An 18,303-nucleotide genomic window follows, 5' to 3' on the forward strand; every position below is an offset into this window, starting at 1 on the left:
GCCCTGTACACAACAATCTGCAATGAGCTGTGTTCTGACACCTTTCTATCAAAGACAGTTTTAACTTTTTTTAGCAATTTGTGCTACAGTAATTCTTCTGTGGGACTGGACCAGACAGACCAGCGCATCAATGAGCCTTTGGTGCTTATGACCTTGTCACTAATTCATCTGTTGTCCTTCCTTGGACCACTTCCACTAGGTACTAACCACTTCTAACCAGGAACAACCCAAAAGCCCTGACTTTTTGGAGATGCTCTGACTCGGTCATCTAGCCAATACAATTTGGACAATCAATCAGATCCTTTTTTTCCTGCTTCCAACACATCAACTTCAAGAACTGACTATTCAATATATCCCAACCCTTGTAATGAGATAATTAATGTTATTCATTTCATCTGTTAGTGGTTTTAATGTTATGGCTGATGAGTGTACTTTTCAAATCAGTAAACCTTTTATGAATATGTTTAGTATTTTCTTTAATATTGAGATGATCGTCCACTTAGTAGCTTCCCAATAGGGTAGGTTAGACTGCACTAGAAAAATAAAACTAAAAAAGTCATAAAAAGCATTGGCATGTGCAGCACATTTTGTTAAGGTGTGCACCCAGTGCAATCTAGAGAGATATATCCTCTGCCAAGGGGTGTCCAGTACCACTCAGCCACATGACTAGCACTATCTCCATGTCAATTGCCCCTCCTAATATCATGTCCCTCCATTTCATATCTCACCCCATCACCCCCATATTATATGAACTAATAATCCCCTGATTACTTATCTATGACATTAACAGGACTCAGAGCGGTATTCAATTGTATTGCCCCCTATGCGCCCAACAGGAGCTATTCAATTGTTGCTCCTGTCGGGCGCAATCAGCTGCCAGTGCACCATTTCAGCTCGCAGCCCCAGGGGGGTGCGAGCTGAAATGGGCGAAAGGTGACCCAATTGGGCTCCCAAATGGCACTTTTCGCTATCGCGTCCAGCACTTTGGTCGGCTGTAGCTATTTTACGCGGCTAAACCCGACCACTATGGGCGTGATCAGTGCGACAATGGTCATCAATTGAATAGCGCCCCGCGATCTCCTGTCACTTTAGACGGGAGATCAGGCGCACTTAAACAATTGAATACCGCCCATATTATGCCAAATAACATTGAATCGTTTATTTTATATAGTCAATATACACTTAATTGCATTGAGGATTACAACCAGAGATAATGGTTATCTCCCAGAAAAATAATCTTTCAGATTCTTGCCCACTCCCTGCCTAATCCCTAAAAGTTGTTTTCATAAATATCAAATTCTAGTTCAGTGCTTTGGGTTTCTATTTATTACTGAGTTATGACAGGGTGGTGAGGAGAGGAACTGCATACTGCTTACTCCAGGAGATAGTTTCCCGACAACAAACAAAAGAACATCAGATCATGGATCATTACATCCACCAAGACCTACTGTAGCGGTAACAATACAGTAACAGGATAGAAGTAGGGGGCTATGAAGAAAACATATTTTAAGGGATAAACAATTGGAGTTAGGGGCGAGAACTACAGACATGTGAATAAGAGCACATTAAAAAGATGTACATTTCAACATTTGCATTCAAACTTCTTCATAAAAAATATTTGTGCAAATGAATTCCATTTCCATAGTAATACTTTGTTAGATTTAATAGAATTCAGAAATAAAAAAAATAATATTCTCAAATGCAGAAAGATAGCAGGATTATCTATTAATTCAACCCTTTTCCCACTGAGTATGATAATGGGTAACTAACTTTGCAGACAGATACCCCTCTACCAACAAGTAAAGAACATCTACTTATCCATATGTGTAACCTAAAGCTTATATCCTGGACGTCAAGACCTGTAGTGAATAGCCTTTGGGAACCAGGTTGTAGCCATGATATTTCATTACTAGAACATTTAGCTCCTATTTAGTTACAAAAAGGTTATAATACGGAATGTATTGAGGTTAATAACACATTTAGAAATTAATTTCAGATTAATTTAAGGTTAAGCTTTATTACAGAAATATCCACTTTGCCTTAGAAGTTATGTCCTCAAGGCAAAGCCTATATACTTTGCTATCCAAACGGTCCAAAGTATTATGTAGATGTTGTTTGTTAGGGACTGTTCTTTTCTTTGTTTGTCTTTCACACAAGGAATTTAATTTAAAGTTCTCCAAGATAGATATATATCTACATATGAATCTATGGGCTCGATTCTATTCTGCGCGAAATGAATAGCTCCGGGAATCAGCTCACGGAGCTATTCAATACACCGCACAGCTAACCCCGACTAAGGATTTCTTCTCGCACCCCTCCGGGGATGCGAGCAGAAATCCGACAAAAGTCCCGGCGCGAGTCTGTTTTCTGCCCTTCGCGCCTGGAAAACAGCATCGCGCCGGGCAGTTAGATCGGGGAATGCCTGAGCCTTAAACAGGGTGTTTATAGTTGCGAAAACGGGCATTCTCCGACTGAACACTGCGCACAATTGAATAGCTCCAGGAGTTATCTCCCGGTGCTATATACATCACGGGCAATTGAATCGAGCCCTTTATGTCTACCTATCCACATATCCATCCACTATTACCAAATGTCCTTTTCTTAAATAGTGTCAAAGGCATTAACAGGATTTTTAACCATGTCTTGAAGTTCTGTTTAACAATATATATATATATATATATATACCTATAGAAACAAACTTTAAAAAAAAAAAAAATCATGAAAGTATTTTTAGTCACCTATTTGTCTTTCCAAATCTGCTGCTTCATCGGAAGTGGCACGAGGGAGAACACCCGGATCACTAAAGCTAGTTCTCAGTAAGGTCCCCATCACAAAGAATACAAGGATTCCACCTATCACAGGAATTGCAGGAGTAATCTCCACTGCCAAATAACGACAACTGCAAGGAAGAAGATGATACAGTTATGTAAAATGTTCTAGACAAATGTTAGTGCAAAAGGTAGAATACCACATGAATTAGTAGTTCTATTTTGTAAATGTAATTGCTGGCCTATTTACTGTCAGTTGGTTGTTTGCATCCAACATTACCTGATTCCTAACTAATTTAACCTTCAGTTCGACTGGATTAAAATTAGTCCTCTAATTACTTCTGTACCAATGCAATAGGTTGTGGAGTACAAAACACAATAAAAAGATAGATTAAGGTACACTGAGGGCAAGGTATATGTAGAAGGATAATGCCCACACCCTCAGATATCTGTCCATTCTACCCCCATCTCTCTCTCCCTCATTTGTTCCCCCTCTGTCTCATTTCTCTTGTCCATCACTCAACTCTGATTTTATATACTATACTTTGAAACTTTTTATAGATATTTTTAGATATTTCTTGTGTATATTTACATGTATTATACAGAATTTAAAAATATTGTACATTTAATATCCTATTAGCAATGAATGTCACTTTTCCAATTAGATCATGTTTATAATCAATTAATAGAAATTTAACACTATAAAAACAATCTTCAGCACAACTGATTTCTTCTTATTGATACTGTTCTGATGAATGAATCAAGCATTTATATTTAGGACTCATTTGTGTAACCATAAAACCTCATCAGGAATTTAGCATCTGTATGGATTAATTTCCTGTTTGCTGTATCTGGGACAATGGTGAGGGCCATTATTACTTTTATGGTAATAACTGTAATTGATCACAAAATAAGTTAAGAAGCAAAAGATAGTGGCATGAAGAACTCATTTTACATGTCAAGAAGAACTTTTACAGAAAGATAATTTCAACTTTCCTCAATATTAAACCTCACAGAAGTAGACGAGTAATACAAATTCAGGATTAAGAACTCTCATTCATACAGGATTCATTCTAGCACCCTGCATTAGTCACAACCCACACAGTTCCTCTTTCCTGCCTGGGGTATTGCACTCTGCTCTGGTGCTTCTAGCACACTCAGCTGAAGCAACACACTGCTGAGATCAAAGTGTGCTGGAAGCACCAGAGCAGAGAGCAACACCCCATGCAGGAAATAGGAACTGCACGGGTTGTTACAGGTGCAGGGTGCTAGAATGAATACTATTATATAGTGTGTACAATAATTTTTTTTTCTGTTTACCTTGGCCTAAGAGATTTTTTATATGGGAAATATATTCAGTTACGTACTAACAGTAAATTAGGAGCATATGTCTTTTTTTTTTTTATACATATTCTTTGACTTGAGCACCGAACATTAATTATTCACTGAGAAATGGTGACCAACCCCCAACTGGGTTTGGTGCCCAACTTCCAACGGGGTTCTTAAGTGTACAGCAACAATATGCATACAAATGTATTATATTACTACATAAATACACAATGTTAAATAATAATGTCAGAATAAAATAATAATGAAGCAAAGGTATGTTGCTCCCCATTGGACTGTGGGACTTCATCAAGTAAAAATTCAATTAAGTACTACTAGTGAACCCAAGGGCTACAGTAATGACATTAAAAGTCCTATATTGATTTTATTTGAATTTTTTATTCAATATAGCTTTGCTGCCCATTATATCTGAAACAACAAAACAGTTCAGTGCTGTCAGCATACTTGCATTAAAATGTATATTCACTTCTCAACAATGCAGTATTCCAAACTACAGCAAATTTATTTTTTCAGTCATCGATTTTTCATGTAGGAGATCATGACAGGAGCTAGTTTTACAATACAGATGTCTATACACTAATACAACAGATATCAGTAAATATATCCCCAATAACAGTTTATTGTGTATAATCGTCAAACCATATAAATTATTTCTACACAGTCAGGTGCATAAATATTGGGACATTGACAGAATTTTCATATTTTGGCCTCTATTCACCACCACAATGGCTTTGAAATGAAACAAACAAGATGTGCTTTAACTGCAGACTTTCAGATTTAATTTGAGGGTAATTACATCCAAATCAGGTGAACGGTGTAGGAATTACAACGGTTTCTATATGTGCCTCCCACTTTTTAAGGGGCCAAAAGTAATGGGACTATCAACTCAAAAGCTATTTCATGGACAGGTGTGGGCTATTCCCTTGTTATTTAATTATCAATTAAGCAGGTAAAAGGTCTGGAGTTGATTCTAGGTGTGACATTTGCATTTGGAATCAGCTGCTGTCGACTCAATATGAGATCCAAAGAGCTGTCACTATCAATGAAGCAAGCCATCATTAGGCTGAAAAATCAAAACAAACCCATCAGAGAGATAGCAAAAACATTAGGTGTGGCCAAATCAACTGTTTGGAACATTCTTAAAAAGAAAGAACCCATCGGAGAGCTCAGCAACACCAAAAGACCCGGAAGACCACGGAAAACAACTGTGGTGGATGACAGAAGAATTATTTCCCTGGTGAAGAAAAACCCCTTCACAACAGTTGGCCAAATCAAGAACACTCTCCAGGAGGTAGGTGTATATGTATCAAAGTCATCAATCAAGAGAAGACTTCACAAGAGTGAATATAGAGGGTTCACCACAAGATGCATACTCTCTGTAAAACGTTGCGGAATATGTGTGCGCTATATAAATAACTGGCAATAAAGATGTAAACCATTGGTGAGCCACAAAAACAGGAAGACCAGATTAGAGTTTGCCAAACAACATCTAAAAAAGCCATTACAGTTCTGGAACATCATCCTATGGATGGATGAGACAAAGATCAACTTGTACCAGAGTGATGGGAAGAGAAGAGTATGGAGAAGGAAAGGAACTGCTCATGATCTAAAACACACCACCTCATCAGTGAAGCATGGTGGTGGTAGTGTCATGGCGTGGGCATGTATGGCTGCCAATGGAACTGGTTCCCTTGTATTTATTGATGATGTGACTGCTGACAAAAGCAGCAGAATGAATTCTGAAGTATTTCGGGCAATATTATATGCTCATATTCAGTGAAATGCTTCAGAACTCATTGGACGGCGCTTCACAGTGCAGATGGACAATGACCAGAAGCATACTGCAAAAGCAACCAAAGAGTTTTTAAGGCTAAAAAGTGGAATGTTATGCAATGGCCAAGTCAATCCCCTGACCTGAATCCGATTGAGCATGCTTCACTTGATGAAGACAAAACTGAAGGGAAAATGCCCCAAGAACAAGCAGGAACTGAAGACATTTGCATTAGAGGCCTGGCAGAGCATCACCAGGGATGAAACCCAGCGTCTGGTGATGTCTGTGCGTTCCATACTTCAGGCTGTAATTGCCTGCAAAGGATTTGCAACAAAGTATTAAAAAGTGAAAGTTAGATTTAGGATTGTTTAGTTTGTCCCATTACTTTTGGCCCCTTAAAAATTGGGAGGCACATATAGAAACCGCTGTAATTCCTACACCGTTCACCTGATTTGGATGTAATTACCCTCAAATTAAATCTGAATGTCTGCAGTTAAAGGACATCTTGTTTGTTTCATTTCAAAGCCATTGTGGTGGTGAACAGAGGACAAAATATGAAAATTCTGTCAATGTCCCAATATTTATGCACCTGACTGTATACATGGCAAAAAAAACAATAAAGCAACTGGTAAATTAAATTACTATTTCTACTAAGCAAAATATAAATGTATGCTTGCAACAGATTATTCTAGAACAGAGAGTTATCCAAGAGGATATTTAATTTTTAAAAATATTAGCTTAGCTTTAATAAGCAGTATCTGGGAAAGGTCTTTCAAGGGGCACATCCGCTAGCAGACATAGAAACTACTGCACGATTACGACATTGTAATCGTGCAGTCGTTTCACAGTCTGTGCTGTGCCTACACTGAACGCTCAGTCATTCAGTGTAGGCACATCAATCATCCCCTAACATGCTCAACCTGATTTTGTCAGGCTGACCAGCATGTTCGGGCGATGATTGATGCCGGAAACGATCAGCTGGAGCGTGCATCGGCTGGTCGTTTCCGACATTTACATCCCTGATGTGTGCCCGATTACTGAACGATTGCACTATTAAGATGTCGTAATTGTGCAATCGCTCTATGTTATCGGGTAGTGGATACGCGCCACTAGACATTGGATATCCCAGCTCCTTATTGAGGATAAGGAGCTCTACAAAACCTTGTGAGAATTTTTAAATACTTCAACAGATATTTACTAAGGGTTAAACTCACACACACACTATATTTCCTTCTATTAATGGAAATCAGCAAAAATATAACAGGACAAAATTTTTATATAACCCACACTTACAATATAACTTGCACGATTAATACATGTGTATAGTATACAACAGTTTTACTAATCAAGTGCCGAAAAAAAGCGAAAAAAAAAAAAAGAAATCACTGAAATCATTAGTGATGCAATCGTCCATCACTCTGTTTACAATGCAGCAGGGGACTAATTCCACCACGTGTGTGAGGAGCACATCAATATAATACCCATGTATATGGGGCACAGCGTCCAGTATGCAGTGTTCTGGGAAACCAGTTGTGACTTAATAGGCCAACACCAGGGCTATTTTTCTTGAAAAGTTGGTTCAGAAACTGCAGGTGGAGGTCAAGAACAGAGTTCCTGCGCCAGGAATCTGATTGGTGTCGGGATTCTGGCGCCGGCATTCTGAGCGTCAGCATCCCAACAGCCGGGATGATAACTACATCCCCATTACACTTGTATGTACATTCTCTTTCTCTTGCAATAAAAAACAATGTTTAAAAGAAAAAAAAAGCTACTGCAGCGGTCTCCATTTTTAACCCTTTGAAGAATTGAGTTGCTCGACTACCAATTGGTAGTGACTGGGATGATGTATAAATATATGCTGTTAAATGCTCCGATATTGAAAAAAAATATTGCTAAAATGAACTCAAATTAAAATGGACTAATACACAAATCACAGGAGCAGTGGATTAAAATGAAAATACATTTCCAACTGTTATCATAATGCAAGAGCTACAATAAACAAATCTGAAATAAGTCACGTCATGATGACATGTTTGGAATGGTTTCATTTCATTAGCTATGACAGAAAGCCAATGAAATATTGATTCCTGATCTGGCTTTTTAGATGAAAGTGAAAAAGCACCTTACAAACTTCTTTGCGAGATTCATTCATCATTTGGAGCTTTAAAAAAAACAGTATTTTTGCATACTGAAAAAACCTTATACTACCTTTAGGTCCCAATGACTTTATATATTTTTAAACAGACTTACTCCACCAGCTGATACCGAACGGGGAGTTACTCTTCTTGAGCAGCCAGAGTGGGCTAACTTCTCCACTCCTGGGATATAGTTTCCCTCTAAAGGGATTATAATGAGCGATTGAACGATAACATCGTTATCGTTCAATCGCTCATTAATTGTTCACAAAACGGGCAATAAAATGTCAAAAACCACCAGCAATGCACGGTCCCGCTGGTCGTTTCTACATCAATCATCGCCTGAACATGCAGGTCAATCTGCCGATAAAGACAGATTGTGCATGTTCGGGGATAAGGGCGGGTACCTACACTGAATGACATATCGTTCAGTGTAGGCACTGCAGGGGAAGAGGAACGACTGTACGATTACAATGTTGTAATCGTACTGTTGTTCCTCTATCGGCAAGTGGATACGCACCTTAACAGTTAGTAACCACTTGTTACTGACTTCATTTTTGTCATAAGAGGATAATGGGTCTATGTACTAAAACTCCACTTAGCATGGAGATAAAGCAGCTCCTGCTTCGCTTGCTACAGCTGCAAAGCAGGAGACTTATCGCAACTGTTACTAAAAATAGACCCGCCGAGGAGAGTGAACGTTAAGTCACTTCCTCGGTAGTAACAGCTGAGACCCCTTGCCCCTGACTCTCGGTCGGGAGCTGCAGCAGTAACCTTTTTCTTTTTAAAAAAAAACTTTATTAATGGGAAAAATTACAAAAAGCATTTCCTACTTCTCCAGTGACGAGAAGCAGATAACGCCAGCAAGGTAAGAGAAGGCACTCAATTCTAAGTGACCTCTCCTATTAGTAATAGGTGGCTATGGCAGCTTTAAGTGACCCAGGTGCAGCGCGATACTTTAGCCTGCACTTAGCGCTGGTAGGCTGCAGAGAGAGAAAATCCCTTCCATACTGAGAAGCGGTATGTACAGGGAGTTCCCATGCCTTTACCCTTTTTCTCCCCTTAGTACATAGACCCCCTAACTCGCTGCCACCCACAGGCTCCTACACTGTCAACTGGGACCACTTTTTTCTGGGTATGTGTAGCTACACTGCTGCAACATATCCTGGATGTCTGCAAACTATGGAAGAGTTCAGCTCAAAGTCAGATGGAATAGAACCATCAAGATGGTCAAGGTGATATACATAACTTTATAGGTTTTTGCAGGTTTATTTACTAAATGTCGGGTTCTAAAATTCGGCACTTCAGATCGGGTTTATGACTGAAATTTAAAAAGGCCAATAATTTTACTAATAAAACATGGTTAGTAAGAGTATTGCACTTTTAAATTTCATACATAAACGGGATCGGAAGTGCCAGGTTGTAGAACCCAACGCTTAGTAACTAAATCCCTCAGAGTAAAGTAGGAGTAATTCAGTCCCTATCTCTCTAAAGCAATCTATATGGATGCATGCAAATCATTTACGACATTCGTATTCATATCGACATTTAGCATGAAAAAGTTAAATTGACAGCAATCTGTCAATTGTGGTCATCCTTTGAATACAAAACAGGGATGAACACACAAACCCCTATGCTAAGATACTACACTTAATCAATTATCTATTTGGGTTTAAACTACATTGACAGCAAACATTTGAATTCATCTTTGGAATAGTTGGTTTCAACAGCAATTTCATTTAACACATAACTGTATCCTTTCTTATGGAAGACATCCCTAGAAAACTACAAAATACAGGAACACAAAAAATACGGGATGTAGTCAGCATCCCGGCATACGGTATGATGATGGTCTATATACCGGCACAGACAGCATTGGAATCCCGGCTCCAGTATACCGACCGCTGGCATCCCGAAGGTAACTTTCAGGGGTTAGGGGAGGGTTAGCTTTAGGGCTATGCACTAGGGGCAGGGTTAGGCACTAGGGGCAGGGTTAGGGTTAGGCACTAAGGGGGGGAGGGAGAAGGTTAAGTTCAGGGTACGGGGAGGGGGAGGTTAGGTTTAGGCACCGTGGAGGCATGTTAGGATTAGTGGTACTATACTTACCTATGGGTGCCTGGATTCTGACTGTCGGGATGCCACTGTCGGTATTCTGACTGACGGCCGGGAACCCATACCCGACCCCAAGAAAACAAAGGCAACATTGTCCCCAGAGCAAATAAATGATCAAACAATTAACATGTTAATTAGCTATGTCTGTGTGACACAAAAGGCTTCCCTTTAAAGTATATGTTGCCACTCCATGCAGAAACTTTAAAAAAAGGAGGCATTCAATACGTTTAAAAATAGTGCTGGGACTAAATACAACAATTTATTAAAGATGTACATATCTAAATATACTTTTCACAACAAGATCGATCAATAGATAGATATTCAGTCCACATCAGGCGCATAGTGCAAACACCACCCCTTGATGGTGCTACAGCACAAAAGTTTTGCATTTGCACACAATGGTGGCAATTTTAGCTGCAGGTCTCATGTCACTTGGCCCCACATGTATTTTTATTAGTGCTTTTAATGCTACCAAAACCCATGTAAGCACGTCTGATGTCAGAAAGAATTTTTCCTCAGACATCATCACCCTGAAAAGGACACAAATATAACATGTGGTCTCTTCGTGTACCAGCCACTCCATTGTGTGGTCCTGACAGCTCACAAGATAGTTCAGTGACAAGAAAATATAGCCCACATTTGTCATGTGTGAACATCAAAAAATATAGAAACAGGGTTTAAATATTTAGGTTTAAACTACAAACTACACTGGCAGCAATCAATTGACTTCATCTTTTGGAGTATTTGAATTTTAACAGCAATTTCATTTAACACATAACAGTCTCCCTTCTAATGGAAGACATCCCTAAAAAACTTCAAAGCCCCGGAATGCAAAAAAACAAAGGCAAATGATTAACAAATAATTAACTTGTTTTAAGTAAAACCAAAAGTTGCTGTAAAATTGACCATACCAACTTTGTTTTCCAATAAAATATAAAAATTTGATCAAAATCAAACCAAGGAAAAAAAAAAAAAAAAAAAAAACATGAATATCATGCAAGAACACCACATATATTACAATGACCTTTTACAAAAGACAATCATTTGGTTTTGTAATGAAATATATACATGTAAACTACATCTACAAACAGACCAACAGAGGGCTTTTTAATAGACACTGTAGGGCTGATTTGGGTTTGGCCACTGCAGTGTCTGTCTTAGGCACTTGCAAGGGGGGTGAAGGTTAGACACTTGGGGGGGCGGTTAGGGTTAGGCATCCCTAAGGGAGGGTTAGTAATAGTAAAAAAAAAAACTTACCTGTTGGGATCTTCTGTTACCAGTCTTCCATGCGTCCGGCAGTATGTCATACCGAACCCAAGAAACTTTGGATACAGTGTGTACATACATATGCATGCACTTTGTGGTTTTTTGTAATGACTCAGATACAGTGGAAAAAAAAAAAAAACATCGACCATTTGCGCGGATATTGGCATTGCGTGCGACTCTGAATCAGGTGCAGTGAGAAGAGTTAATACCTGACAGCCTTGGATCAGGTGTGCTCAGCCAACTTACACCAGTTTTAGGGCTGAATTACCACCAAATAAGCTCAGCATCTACTCAGTTGTAGAAATGGCTTAGACTACATTTGTCGGAGAATATCGTGAAGGAGGATTCATCGGTCCATCTCACCTGCACCTGAGCTCCCAAAACGCACTCTGCAAAGTGTTTTAAGTGGGACATGCATCACGATATCCTGCCCTGTGACATTGAGAAGATTATTTATAAAACTAGCTGTTTGCAACAGAGGTTAAAGTTTTGTAAAATCAAAATTGCTCATCTGTTTTTGCCTTGTGCTTCAAATTACTACATAGATATTATGAGACATGCATGTCATAATTATAGTCAAAGAAGGGCCGTCCTTTTACTTTTCATGGGGGGGGAAATTAAATTGTTTTTTGGCCTCCTGTAGTAATGGGCACCCAACACGCAAATTCCTGAGGTGGAGAGCAGAAATGTGCGAAAAGCAACCCCCTCCCTGCACACACTACACTACCGAAACTACCCTGCAGTCCCCTCTCCGCACACACTACACTTACCTTCTCTGGGCAGCTTCAATCTTCATGTAGTAGCCGGTACAGCGATTGGAGGATGCAGCAGCCATGCACAGATGACAGCGGACATCCAGAGCAGTAGAGCTCTTCTTTTTTTTTTTCTCAGAATGCAGGGTTTTCAACGCAGAAAACCCCTGTGTGAAGTTTTTAAAAAAATTAGATACCGCGGGTAACCAGGAGCACGCATACCCGCAGAAATCCACAAATGGTCACATGGTTCGGGGATTTTTTTTATGTGGAAAACCTCACTGCCAATTGAATATGCCCTTTCGTGTCCTACCTGTACAATTGTGCATTTTGCCCTGAGCCCATAGTGTAGACCAGGCATGTCAAACGCAAAATCCCAACCGGGCCGAATATTCAAGGTCCAAGAGTATGTGGGTCGCAAGAAAGAAAAAAAAAAAGTGGTGCAATTCCCCCATATATATGACTGTACGGTCCCCTCCTCCAGTCAAGCAACATGCCGGTCACCTCTCCCTTATATAATAATACTACATATCAGTGTGTGCTGAGAGATGTGTAATTCCCCCTCATATCACTATACAGTCCCCTCTCCCCTATATAATACCACATATCAATATATGCCGGGAGCTGTTATTCCCCTCATATATCGCTGTATGGTCCCCCTCCTCCAGTCCAGCCACATGCTCCGTGTCCCCACTTCCAGTTAAGCTTCTTCCTAATCATACACAGCCATCTAGTGTTCACTCTTGCTCCAGCGCGAGGCAGGGCGCCGGAGCTAGAGAGGGCACGTTCGTGCGCGCGTCCGAGAAGGGGGCGTGGTCATCGAAAAGGGGGCGTGTCTATAAGATGCGTCCCCTTTTCGTCACTCTTGTGGGCGTGCCCGGCACTTATGGAAACGCCGGGCAGCCCCCAAGCCCTGCAGACAGGGAGAATAGATACCGGGCACATGCGCCCGGCGTCTATTCTCCGGCAGTGACCGGGTCACAGCACATTTCTTCACCCACGGGACACTGCGACCCGCGGGTGAAGACAGTTCCCGCAGGCTGTTAGGGCAGGGTGCTTTTTGCCCTCCTTCTGGAGGGCAGGGCTCTTTTTGCCTTCCAGAAAGAGGGCAGGGCGCCGCGCCCCGCAGAAACAGCCTAGCGGGAACGCTAGCCATCTGCTCCTCTTAGAGCTCCTGCTCTTCGCGGGCAGCTGACACACTGAGGGCGCGGACGTCTTCAGTGCTCCTGAGCAGGCGGGATGTGATGTGGGGGGGACAGAGTAGGAACAGCCAAGGCATGCAGAGTACATTTTCCAGTCTCTGCCATAGTGCGCATGTACAGAACGGTGAATGCTGCCCGACTTTTGGCACTTCACTGTAGTATCAGTCTACACCAAACGTGTCAAACTCCCTCATAATTGTAGGTGCAGGATCTCCTGAATGCTCCTCGAGCCAATTTCTTGACAGATTGGAACAGATGATACGGTGTATTATCTTGCTGGAATGTTCCATTGTTGTGGGGGTACATGAAGTCCATGAAGTGTTGCAAATGGTCATCAAGCAATTTAAAGTAGCAGTGATTGGTCAATGACATGATCGGGCGGACCAGCGGACCCAAACCATGCCACGAAAACACACCCCCGCACCATTATTGAACCACCACCGGCCCGCACTGCGCCTTGTTGAAACTTTGAAACTGGGGTCAATAGTCTCGGGGTCTGTAACTCACTGTAAAATCTCTTCCTTGAAGTCCATCTGGGGCATGCTATTACTCCTGGGTTATGCATAGTGAGGTGTGAAGTCAGGCACTAATTAAGATTGGCTCTCACCCTCTATATAACCCCTCCCCTTCTGCTAGAACCTCTGTCTATGTTTAACAAAGCTGGAGAAAGACTCACGGAAGAACTGAAAAACCAGAAACGAACAGAACACTAGTATGAAACCAAACAAGGGAGGAATCCCGGCATCCCCCAGATGGACTCCAAGGAAGAGATTTCATTTTGAGTAAAAATCTAATTTCCTTTTTCATGCCAAAACTTATTGGATATACCAAAGCAAGCCAATTGGGGGGGGGGGGGGGGGGGGGGAATTGGTGTCGAAACCAACTGCTCAAAGAATTTTTAGCCCAACACTGGCGTCCCTTGCTCCAAATGTATGGAAGCGGTAACATTTTGTAGAAGTGTGTATGGATGATCAGCTGCTCAACTGAGGCACCATGCCACACAGCCCAAGAAGCCATGACACCAGTAGAGTGGGCCCGAATTGAGGCCAGAGCAATCACATTTGAAGACAAATATGTCTGCCAAATGGCAGAAGTGACCCATCTAGCGACTGATCCTTTCGAGGCCAGCCTCTTTTTGGTGCATCAACCATCAGCAAAGAATCCATACGCAGTGCGTTCCAAGTAAATGCGTAACGCATGTACCAAATCCAACAGTGCTAAGGAAGAAGCAGCACTAGTCACTGATTCCTGGCGAAAAGCTGGAAGGACAAAGCCTTAGTGCGTAACACTATCCTCATGAAAAATGAGAAGCGGAGATTTACAAGAAAGAGCCGCTAACTCAGACTTCTGGACGGGGCAATGGCAAAAAGGAAAACAAGCTACAAAGTGAGATATCTCAATTCTACAGATTCAAAAAACTCAAACTGTGTCTTTTGAAGTGCCTCCAAAACTAAATTCAAGTCCCAAGGAGGAACCGGCGGGACATAAAGAGGCTGTATGCGAAGAAACCCCTGCAAGAAGGTCTGAACTTCAGGAACGGAGGCCAATTTCCTCTGAATAGGATAGATAAACGAAATTTGTCCCTTAAGAGAGGACAGTCTAAGACCCCTTAACCAAACCCTTTTGCAGAAAAGACAAGAGACGAGACACTCGGAAACTTTCAGGTTTGAACTTGTGTCGTTCACACCAAGAAATATATATCTTCCATATCCAATGATAAATCTGGGAAGGGACTGGTTTGCAAGCCTGTATCATGTTTTTTTAACAACAGATTCTGAAAACCCTTTTGCCCTCAATATATTGGATTCAAGAACCATGCTGTCAAAGCCAAGTGAGGCAAATCGGGATGACGACATGGACCCTGAAGTAACAGATCTAGACGCAGTGGCAGACTATACGGAACATCTGCCAGCATGTTCCGAAGAACTGTGTACCAATGACGGTGCAGCCAGTCTGGAGCCACCAGAAAGACCGGCCGCGCCACTGATCGAATCCACTGAATTACCTTTGGTAACATTAACAGAGGAGGAAAGATGTATCCCAGCTGGAACACCCAAGGTGCTGTCATGGCATCCACCAGAGATGCCGGAGGATCCAGGGACAGAGATCCGTACCTTGTAAGTTTCTTGTCAAGTCGAGAAGCCATTAGATCTATGCCTGGAGATCCCCATCTGGAAACTATTTCCGCAAACACCTCCTGGTGTAATTCCCATTTCCCTGGCTGCACACTGTGGCGACTTAAGAAGACCGCCTCCCAGTTGTCCACCCCTGGAAATGTAAATTGCTGAAATAGCTGGAACCCAATTTTCTGCCGAATCAAGGATGTGAGAAACCTCCCTCAATGCTTGCCAGCTGCGTGAGCCACCCTTTGTGTTTGAATTCGCACTGCTAGGCTCCTTAGATGGAATTGGAACTGAACCAATGCATACCAAATCATCCTTAATTCCAGTATATTGATGGAAGGAGAAGCTTCCTGGACAGCCCAAAGACCCTGTAGGTGCCTGTCTAGAACCACCTCCCCCCAGCCTGTTAGGCTGGCATCTGTGGTGACAATAGCCCAATTTATTACAGACTATTGGCAACCCATGTTCAGATTTGCATCCTGTAGCCACCATAGAAGTGACTGACTGGTGTGGAGAGATAATCTGAACATCTGCCTGTTTAATTGAGGTCTGACTTCATCCATCCATGAAGCAATTGGTTTTGCAGTGGTCGGGGATGAAATCTGGCGAAAGGATCGGCTTTGAATGAAGTCACCATTTTTTACCAGTAATTGCATAGCCCTGAGAACTGAAATATGAGGCATCTGTAAAATGATCCTTATTTTGGATTGAAGATCCTGAATCTTTGCCTGCGGAAAAAACACTCTGACACTGGGTGTTGAAGAGAAGACCCAAAAATACCATTCTCTGAGATGGAATTAAATTTGGTTTGGGAAAATTGAAGATCCAGCCGAATCTCTGGAGCATGCCTAAGGTAATCTGAAGATGTTGTTGCAATAGGGCTATGGAGGGTGCCCTTAGCAACAAGTCATCCAGATAAGCCAACACATTGACTCCCCCCACTCCTGAGTAGGGAGATCATGTGTGCCATAACCTTTGTAAAGACTCTGGGAGCGGTGGACAAACTGAATGGCAGTGCTGGAACTGAAAATGCTGGTGCCCCACTGCAAACCGCAGACGGTAGGCAACCTTGACATCTATGGAGGCCTGAAATTTCCAATCCTCCATGGAACAAATAACTGACCTTATGGACTCCCTTGAATTTTTCCAAGTGGAGATAAGCATTTAACCCTGTGAGGTTAAGAATGTGACAAAATCACCCGTCCGGTTTGTCTACCAAGAAAAGACTGAAGTAGAACCCCAGGCCTTACTGTAGTACTGGAACCAGAATAATTACTCAGGAATCGGAAAGCAGAGAAATTGCCTGTATAAGAGCCGCCTTTCTGCAACCATTCACAGGGAGAGAAGTGGATAAGAATATTTCTGGAACAGGACCCTCCAAATCTAAAATATAACCTCTTGTTACTAGTCGATTTATTGAAAAATCTGGATTGGATTGAATCCAAGTTTCCCGGAATATGACTTGGCGGCCTCCCACCAGAGGATGGGTCCCAGTCCCGTGACAGTCATGTGGATTGACCTGCTGACTTAAAAGCAGGGCGACGGATGTCAGGGACAGCACGTCCCCCGAAGGCACCTCTACGGGGACAGCTAAGTATACCTCCGGAAGTCCTGAAAGTTTCCCCTGCCTTGAGTCCGAAACCTAGGAGATTGTGGTTTTGGTGTTGTTATGGGAAGGTAAGGACTTTTCCTCCTGTGACCTGAGAAATTATTTTAGTTACTTCTGGACCAAACAAAAAATCCTCCTTCAAAAAGCAATGCCTCTAAAGCATGTTTGCCTTCCATGTTTTAAGCCATATAGAACATCTGGCGGAAAGGGCCAAAGCAGAAATATGAAACTGTACATGAATAGTATCTATTAAATCATCACCTATATAGGTCAGAGCTTTCTAAATCTGTTCAGCTAAAGCACTAGCTTCAGACAAATCCAGATTGAAACCCAGCAATCATCTGGTTCATCCAGGAACTGATAGCCTTTATCACCCAGGCGCAGTGAAACTCCTGATAAATTGAATATAGATTTAAAGTACAGCTTCATTTTTTCTATCCATATGATCTTAAGTCACCCATTTGTTTTACCATTCTTTTTGTTAACTTATCTTAACCTAAGCCTAGAAATGAACACACTGACAAATGTAATGCAATTAAAGAGGTCACAGCCAGAATTTATTGATCGAATTGAAATTAGAAATAGGTGGCAGGAAGAAAGCAGTGCTCCGAGGCCACAGCCCTATGGAAATCAATAATAAATAACAGGGGCGGATCCCCGCCCTGCGCAGCCCGACCTGAGGAAGTACCATCCCACCTTAATTGGCACAGCCTCGGCCCTTCCCTTGGACAGGGACCAGGTCCCCCCTTTGGGCGGTGACCAACTTGCCGCTCTCAAAGGAAAGAATGCTCCCCAGGCACTCCTGCGCTAAATAATAGGCCGCCCAGGAGCACTGCTTCCCGCCAAAGCCCGGTTCATAGAACCAGGCCCGCCACCAAACTGTGACCCTTTGAGACCTACAGGAAACTGCAGAGGTCGCTGATAAAGAGCTCTAGCCCCACTCCCGTGAGGTGTACCCCGTCAGGCCTAAAGAAGCTCTCCTCGTAACGCAACGTATGACGCGGCCCCCCATGCTAAGGACAAAACGGCCAATTGCCATATTGACCTTTCCGCGAACTCCATCCAATGCCTTGCCAGTCTGGGGTCCACGCCAAAATCGACATGGGACAATGTCCGACCATGTGACGCTGACGTTGGGCCAACGGTTAACAAGCACTTGCAAGTCATTCCTAATAGAGTGTATCAGCTCAATGCCCTTGCACGTGCCCAAATCGCTCC

At 42.1% G+C, this 18,303-nt stretch overlaps 1 protein-coding gene across 4 annotated transcripts in view; it reads right to left on the reverse strand.

Moving 5' to 3' along the window:
- ZDHHC14 (zDHHC palmitoyltransferase 14) overlaps window positions 1-18,303 on the reverse strand; it is a 164,796-nt gene that overhangs the window by 69,280 nt on the left and 77,213 nt on the right. For all 4 annotated transcript variants that reach the window (XM_088448954.1, XM_088448953.1, XM_088448952.1 and 1 more), the window contains exon 3: window positions 2,739-2,899. In XM_088448954.1, the coding sequence (XP_088305080.1) occupies window positions 2,739-2,899 (161 nt within the window). The remainder of the gene's footprint in view (window positions 1-2,738; window positions 2,900-18,303) is intronic.

Source organism: Taudactylus pleione, unplaced genomic scaffold, assembly GCF_031769625.1.
Source record: "Taudactylus pleione unplaced genomic scaffold, aTauple2 ptg000473l, whole genome shotgun sequence".
Classification (NCBI taxonomy): domain Eukaryota; kingdom Metazoa; phylum Chordata; class Amphibia; order Anura; family Myobatrachidae; genus Taudactylus; species Taudactylus pleione.